This window comes from Rhagoletis zephyria, unplaced genomic scaffold, assembly GCF_001687245.7.
Source record: "Rhagoletis zephyria isolate East Lansing unplaced genomic scaffold, Rhagoletis_zephyria_1.1 Rzeph_scaffold_02939, whole genome shotgun sequence".
Lineage (NCBI taxonomy): Eukaryota > Metazoa > Arthropoda > Insecta > Diptera > Tephritidae > Rhagoletis > Rhagoletis zephyria.
In genome coordinates this window covers 27,687-36,516 of record NW_016160023.1, presented here as the reverse complement: position 1 = coordinate 36,516, position 8,830 = coordinate 27,687, and the positions used below count along the sequence as shown (strand labels likewise).

General features: G+C 39.3%; 1 protein-coding gene across 1 annotated transcript; it reads left to right on the top strand.

Annotated features, from left to right (window-relative positions):
• The first annotated feature begins 7,345 nt into the window (after positions 1 to 7,345).
• Positions 7,346 to 8,354, top strand: Vkor (Vitamin-K epoxide reductase). The gene is made up of 3 exons (XM_017622816.1): positions 7,346 to 7,706; positions 7,785 to 7,882; positions 7,991 to 8,354. The coding sequence occupies exons 1-3, from the start codon at positions 7,543 to 7,545 to the stop codon at positions 8,233 to 8,235; spliced, it is 507 nt and encodes a 168-aa protein (XP_017478305.1). The 5' UTR covers positions 7,346 to 7,542; the 3' UTR covers positions 8,236 to 8,354.
• The last annotated feature ends 476 nt before the right edge of the window (positions 8,355 to 8,830 follow it).

Below are 8,830 nucleotides of genomic sequence, written 5' to 3'. Positions count from 1 at the left end.
CGTATTCCCCTATTTTCCTATTGCCGTTTTGCAGGCGTACAGTCGTTTTCACTCTAGAATGACCCAAGGTACTTGACCTCGGTTAAGATAGTAAGTTCACCCCACCTTAGACTAGCCTTTATGAAATGACTCGCTCAGAACTAGCAGATGTTTACGCGTTTCTAGTATTGCTAAGTATGTCATCAGCACACAGTATGACTCGAAAACCATTCGTTTTGAGATTTAAAGGCAGGGGTGTTAGACTCCGTAGGAGGAGGAGAGCAAACCCCCTTGGCATGTGCGTCTGTTAACATAGTTAATTATGCACCCATCCACTCAATCAACTTCATAACTGTATCACCGCTTTTTATTACTTAAACATGACGATAGGTTAAGCCTAACCGAGAATTCGGACTTCTAAAATTTTAAATATTTTGCTTTACCATTGACAAAAGTTATCCTTTGACTGGACTGAAAAATGTAAAATTTTAAATAAGTTATTGTTTATTGATCAGTTTGCTACATATGTATGACTGCCAGTTATGAGTAGTAGTTATAAATTATGTTTTCGATTGTTGCAAACGTTTTATGACAAGCTAAACTAATTTTTGGTCAATAATAAAAAAATGGCGAATAAAAAAGAAAATCGTTGCAATTGAATTGTAAAATTACAAAACTAACTTATGTGAGCACAAAATATAGATGTAGGAGTACATTCACTTCAGAAAATTTGCTTTATTAATTTTAAGTTTTTGGTAAAAAAAAAACTGATTTGCGAGCGCTAGCGAATTTTATTACCCATTAAATAAATTTAATCATATTTTCCACTATTATTTCCGTGATTTTGGAATTCTCATACATACATATGTATGTACATATGTAGGTACTCACGTGAAGCCTATGCCCACGATCATCTCCACTGATTAATATGTACTCATATCGCAAAACGATCGCACCAGTTGGTTTATTTGATCACCTGTAAATTTGCGCACATTAGCAGCTAAGAGGGGGTTGGGCGAAGAGCGCCGTCAGCCCAAGTATTGTAGTAATTTGTTAAATTGCCCATCAATTCATTTTGTTTACGAGTACACTTTAACACTCGAAGCGATAAAAGTGCAGCGATAGTGAATGTTCGAGGAAGATGTGCGGGCGCGTGCGCGCAAGGTACCCGCCAAAAATAAGACAAAACGCGAACGCGCATGCGCATGTGCATAAATGCTGCACGTACGATAGTTAAACATAACTACATGTAACTTTACAATTCCAATAACAACCTTACACCCACACATATACATACATACATATGTATTTATATATGTAGCTACACGTTTGTGCCACAAAGGTGGCTAAATCAGCACAGCACAGTCTTCTTGTCTCAAGGTGAATTTGAATATTGTTGGCATGTTTGGCCAATGCGATTGTTTATTGTCACACTCGAATGCATTCATATTGGGCAATTTGTTGAGTACATATAGTGAAAAAAGGGTGTTTTTTAAATTTATTTTTCCAATATGTTTAAATTCTATTGTTTTAAACTTTTGCGCGCAGTCACATTCTATTCTTAAGCATCCATTTAAACTTGGTACTCCTCACAACTACACTGCCCCCACAAAACTACATTTAATGCTTCTATCTTACCCCTGCGTGATGCGCATGCGCGCGTTGCTTCATAAACCGTTTAACGCTATTTGAAATTGAAATAAAACCAACAAAACTATTAAAGACGTGCCGATTGTTCTTGCGCTAATGTGGAAGGAAGCGTGGTCATTTATTTGGGTGTTAAAATTTTGTATTTATCTCTGCTGATTACCACACTTTTCTACTGATTTAAGAGCCAAATGAGCCTTGTGGTACTGTTACCCAAAAAGTCGATTGCATCATTTTATATATTGCATCTCCTTTAAGCGTCACATTTGTCACAATGCGCAGCTGGAAACAGGAGACACTTTCGTAAACAAGGAGCTAAGTAGGCAGACAAATTCAGATAGGCAATCACTCGCTCAATCAGTTAGGCAGATACTGGATTCACTCAGACAGTCAGTTACCCTCTCAGTCAATGTGTCAGTGGGGCAGTGTGATGATTTTTTCAAAGCGGATGGGGACGCGCGAATACATTTTGCTCGCAAATCAACATCTTTTCGAAAGCAAATCATAGTCGATTTGTTCATATGTAAAATTTCGTTAAACTCTACATTCCTTTTTGTCTGTTATTTTTTAATTTCATTCGCAATCAGTGCCCATATGCTATAGTATGTATGTAAAATTCAGTCGCATACATGCACATGAAAAAGTCGTGATGTAATAAATTAAGAGGTAACTTGCTTCATTTGCGCACAAAAAATCAGAAATACTTGCATTTGAGACACGATTGATTTAAAAACTATCTGATATAAAAAAACGTTAAGGTTGAATTACTTGGAGGCTTCTAATAAAGGTTAGGGGGGTTTGTTTTCTTTTTGGTTGTTGGCGATAAGGGATTAGCCGTATTCTGAACTGGGCCAGTCGATAACCCACACAAAACACAAAAGTATGTAACCATCTCCGTCTAATTTTGAGAGTTTAATGCTTTGACAGGGGTTGAGACCCGGTTTCAAAGAGTAATATACATATACAATACGTATTCTGTTGTTAGTCCTTCCATTTTGTTCGTGAGCGTCCTTTGTTTCGCTGTTCACCCATTGATGCCCCGTCGAAGGATCTATTAACTTGAGCCTCGTCAACCATGCGTACATGTCCAATCTAGCGCAATCGTTGTATTTGTATGCGCATAACTACGTCCAAAAGCTCGCACAGCTCGTCATTCTATCTTTTTCGGTACTCGTCGCCCACGCTCATACTACGTAGGTATCCTAGCCCTACACTGCCTCAAAATAGATAGATACATATGTACTGGTTGAGGTATTCACTACAACCAGGACATCTATTGTGCCCTCTTTCTCCTTATGAACCTCGCTAAGTCCTAACGACCGTTCACTACCTCAACCAGCCAACAGTGGCGTGTGTCGTAATATGCGCTGTACTTGGACGAAGTGGTGTAGTGGTAAGCAGTGCGCGCTTCCACTCCGCAGCACCTGGGTTCAAACCCTGGTCAAAGCAGCATCGCAAAAAATATAGAAAAAAGGTTTTTTCTTAACAGCGGTCGTCCCTCGGCAGGCAATGGCAAACCTCCGAGTATATTTCTGCCATGAAAAACAGCTTCTCATAAAAATACAATGGCCGTTCGGAGCGGCGAAAAACAGTAGGTGTGACAATAGCAAGGCGCCCGCCACAAGTCGGAGGAGAAGCCTGGCCAAACACTAACATATGTGTAAGCGCCAATCAATTATTAATTATTATTATTACTTGGACGAAGAAAGCTTGCCACGTAACCCATCCAGTGTACAGACTCTTTGTTTAACCAATCAAGGCTGTTGTTTGAATGGGAACTGAACGTGGCAGCTGGCGGTGAAATACTGACAATGCACCCACCAGGAGACGGAGGCTATACGTTCGGAAATCTGTAACTTTTTTGGTGAAAGCACGAGTAATAAAACAGAAATCTACTGGATAACAATGGGAGTGAAGGCTTTGCAAACTACATACAGTGCATTCTATAAAGAAAGATGGTGTTCGCATGAGAACTACTGATGTCCAGAAATGTCCTAATGTGGCGGTCGCTGCAGTGCCTATGCCGAATTCTAATCTTGTATCGGATACTGCTCCGAAAAAAATTACCTAATCAGGCATATCAGGATCGACAAGGAAATCTGTTACTCACAACAAATAAGCAAGTGGTGCAAAGTTTGGTTGGAGTAAAACTGTATATGCCCTTATTTTAAAATGGCAGGCCTTCTGCTTTTCGAAAACTTCTGTTGCGACGAAACCTGATGAAAACTTTCTCTTTAAGTCAAGCAGCAGAGTGCCCGTTCAACTTTTAGTAAAGCTGTTAGGATCTTTCACTCATTACCGTAATGGAAAATGCGGGTGCTGTTTGGCTTATGAACTCTGAAAACATTTATTACTGAAAGCACCATCTGATAAGTCGGTAGCATCTTTGTGTCTGACACTGCAGCCAACTGGCATCGACTGAATGTTGTGGTGAACACTGTCTCGCAGAAAGGTTCTCTGCTGGATAGAAGATGCAGATCTGAAGACCCTAGATGTGCTTTCCTGCCTTATTGCCTACAAGCCAGGGACTGACAGCAAGCCTGGCATGTGTAATCTTCCTCAAAAAAATAGTAGTCAAGTAAGGAAATAATCGGTGCATTTTTTCCCGACGACCTCTTTTCTAGCCTTACCTTCTTGAGCCGGTTACTAAGATGAATTTCAATACTATAAAGCCGCCAATCTCTCTTAAGTAGAAGGCAAACCTGTACCGCATACAAAACCCCAAATAATTTTCTGGTATAATAAAATGTGACTTCGCCCTTTACTGGCGAGTGGTTGCCAGGTTTCTTCTCGGCTACAACCCTTGTAAGAAATGCTGCTTTTTCGACTTTTAAGAAGAGGGACTGGTATTACTTCGCTACTGTTCCCGGGCTGCAGACCGAGTCATTGACACTCAGACTCAAACGATCCACAATTATTTCTTTCCAAAGGCTGTCACTTCAGTAGCTTTCCCTAAAGTTTTTGTGACATTTTTATGCTGTCGAAATCGCTTTTCTTTTTCCTAGGCAAACCCCTAACGCCATGCCGAAACTGTGGACTAACTAAAGCTTCAAAGTCCTTCGAATATGATTAAACACTTTTACATTAGAAGCATCGGTGCATTTTCGTTGCAGCTTCATAGCCCAACTCCATGGCGGCAGTCAGCCATTCAGTCAACCTTGAAAGCCATGCAGATGTTAGTTATGATTTATTTTCGCAAGTATTTAGCTTTTTCTGCTGTGTTGTTGTTTTCTCTCAGCACATATGCAGTTTTTTTAACTGGCCACACAATTAACCACAAATTCGAAAGATTCTTTCCTGCTCGCATCCATTCATACATAGGATACATAGCTCATGCGCAATTCTTGCTTATGCTACAAAGGCATATATTTATGCACTTATGATTGCTACACAACAACAACATAGTCTTGTGTAATATTTTGTTGGTTTTTTAATTACATATATTTAAATTTATTAACTTAGAAAGTTAACTTAAATGTGGCATTCAATGTTATGTGCATGCAGTTAGCAAGCGACATGAAGGCTGAAGCTATAACGCGAGCAAGCAAGAATATGTTGCAGCAGCGTCGGCGGTGGCGGCCACGTGCAACACGCGGATCCGCTTTGCCGTTGGAGTGGAGCGCTTTTTGCCGCCTTAATGTTGTTTGTTTTACCACAATTTTTCGGCTGCTGCAAGTAGTAATTCTATTTTTTGACTTAAAGTTTCTAAATGTTTCGTTTTTGATTTGTTTTTTTTTTTGTTTTACTACTTGTGGGATCTCGAGCATTTTCTGTAACTGCACGCGTCATGATTTATTTTGCATTTACTTTTGGCAGCACGTTCTTGACTAGGACAGACACACACACATATGTATGCACATAAAAGTCAGCCCGTTCGTTCATCCATTTGTTGCATGAAGAATTGCTCAACGTCTTGTGGCAATAGTTTGAAATAATTAAGTTATACTTTGCAGTTGGATTGCGCTGACTTGGTGACTGCTGAAAAAAGAGTGGTGTGTATTTTTTTTTATCATTTTCATCACCTCACGCATCGCAGTCACAGGTCCGCAGTAACTAAATAAATATTTAAACAACATTTAAATGGTATGCTGATTTATTACAAGCAATTAAATCATACCGTTAGGAGTTCATAAAAGGCATTAACCTGCCGCTGGAGGTTAGCTGCGAGAATGCAACTATGTGAATTTACATAGCTGTAAGCTTAATATTTGTAGGGCAGCCACCATGTCAGAGAATTTCTGTGGCACATAATCTTCATTATATTTTAGCTTCCGTTTCTCTTATCTTATCGCCCAATATTTAATATATTTTGCATACCATGCCCCACGTGATTTTGTCTTGCAAATGCCTGTTACAGAGCGCGATTTAGGCTGGGTTCGTCTAAACTAATTTATTGAAGCTGCGAAGATGGGAATGAGAAAATTTCCAAAACCATATAGTATGCATATGGCGACACATATGGTGACACGAACAGCTTTGATAGCACTTATTTGTTATATAAATATGTATTAATGTTGTTTTGTTATTTTTCTCGGACAATTGGTGCTGCAGGCTTTGGCAAACTTAGTCATCGAGCCATACTTGGTTGAAAAACGCATAAAATTTGTCCAAACTTTAGAAGCTAAACTATGTCCACTGCAAGAAATAACTATGCACCCACAAGGAGTCACTGTTTGGTGTGTTTTTTGGACTGGCGGAGTCATCGGGCGGTACTTCTTCGAAAATGATACCGCCGGTAGCGCTATTACGGTGAACGGACGTTATCGTGGCATGATAACAAACTGTTTATGAGCATAGTTAGATGACACGAACTGGGACAATATGAGGTTACAACAGGACGGCGCCACTTGCCACACAGTGAATGAAAGAAAGGCATTATTCCGATCATCTACAGGCTTCTTGAATCATCTTAAAATGTCGCTTTTTCTGTATATTAAGCCTAGTTCCCATGAACACTGCAACCTTACTTGCAGGTATACTTTGTGATCTGGTGTCCCTCAGTCTGCACAGGGACGACGAACCCAACTCTTGCTCAGAGTGAACTAAAACTAACAAAGGATGATGGAAATTCGTTATAAAATAAATACACAATACTCCTAGCCTATCTATCGGAAGCACCAACGTTCAAAAACAAGCAAGGCTTCACTCACTTTTATTGACTAATTTACTCAACCAAATTAGAAACTGACGGGTACCCAGTGAGAATACCTTCTCGGACCTATTTAGCATTCGCTTCAAATCTGCGCTCCAAATTTTTTTTCGTTTCCGCTTCTCTATGAGACTGTGGGCGGCTTGGGGGCGACTGGATTGCCATTTACACTACCCACTTCATTTAAACGCCACACTAAAAAAAAATCGGTTTCTCTCGAGACCTGGACAAAATGTCAAAAATTTACAAAAACAGTTCACAGTACATAATTGTATAATTTCCTTTGCCACCTGTTGCTTTCAAATACAATCACAGACTTGTTCGCTCCTGGAGCTGTCAAAATAATTCAGCATCAAACATTGTAAACAGAATGCTTCCAAGAACAGGAGTAATCGGGGGCGAAGGGAATGTATGTAACTTAAAAAAATAAATCACTCCTACGCATGCGCCTCAGGGTGGCCAGCTGCATAAAAATTAGTCACAACACTATGGTACAAGTTGCTGCTCGACGCAAGATTTGTACAGTGGCCACTCTAAACATCTCACACATTTACACCGACAAAGGGCCAAATAAAGTGCATACACAACAAAATTATTTGCGATAATCGAAAATAAATTTCATTTGCATTAGTTAGTGGTGCTCTTAAAACGCTTGCGAAACGTTCGGAAGGCGGTGTTTCAGAGCTTAAGTGATTAAAGTTTACAAAGAGAAAGTATATTAAAATTATCTATTAAATAATATTGCCTAATAAAATAAACTCTCGCAAATGTGTGCAACAACATTTCGACGTTTTCGTGCCAGCTGCCTTGTTGGCATGCTGCTCTCCGCCTACGCCACCTATGTGGAGTTGAGAGCGGAAAAGGATGCTAGCTACGTGGCAATGTGCGATTTGAGTCCGAAAGTCAGTTGTACGGCGGTGTTTACTTCCAGGTGAGTTATTACAAATATCTATTTAGTGAAAATCTCAATTAATTATTAAAATCTCGAAATTGTTGCATTATTTTGCAGCTACGGCAGAGGTTTTGGCCTAACAAAATATTTAACCAGCTGGAATCCACCGAATGGCGTGCTAGGCGTTGCCTTCTATATTTTGCTGCTGCTGTTGAGTGAGTGAAACTTAAAAGTGTTATTAACTATTTTTGGTTGCATTAATATTCGAATATATTTCCTTTGTTGAAAAAACCGTTGAAATTCCTGATTTTACCTTTCCTCAGCTCCACCACGCCATCACTTGCTCTCACTGCTGCAGCTGTTACTCTGCTTCGTTTCGAACTTACTTTCCGTTTACTTGGCATATTTGTTGTATTTTGTGCTGGAGGACTTATGTGTCGTTTGCGTTTCGATTTATGTTGTTAATTTCGTTTGTTTGTTGGAGTCATGGAAAATTTACAAACAGATTTGGTGCAACAACGTTAAAGCTCATTCGAAAATGCAAAATGGCAGCAATAAGAATAATTAGAAATATACACAAATACATTCATACATACATACATACATATGTTGACAAATTTTAATATTTTAAGATTTTGAAATGTAAAAAATAAATTGTATTAATTAAACTCAAAAATTTTAATTGAGCCTTAGCGAACTTTACTCTTTCTAGACTAGAGTGCCGCAAAACAAGGAAGCATTGATACCGTAAACGCTTATTGTATTTCGTTTAGTATTCCCTAACCCCTGAGTGCCCCAAATAACCTCAGTCTACTGATTTGTCAAGTCGTCAATTTATATTGGTAAATAAATTCGTAACTTTAAGAAATTGACAGTACTAGAATTCATAAGTGGGCTTGGACGATGACCGGCATAATGCTCTGCCAATGCAGGGTCGGATGGCGATCCCTCTTGTACTACCAAAAACAGTGGATACTGATGCAAGATAGATAGCAAGCTGTTGTGGCTGTTAACTAAATTCTCACTGACTACGGTTGATGATAACTATCGGCGGATTCAGTTTATGGATTACCCTCCCGGAAAACAGTTTATGATCACTCTCGGTGGATCCGATTGGCGATTTTCAGGAGACAATATACATATATCGTTGTATATGGCTACCG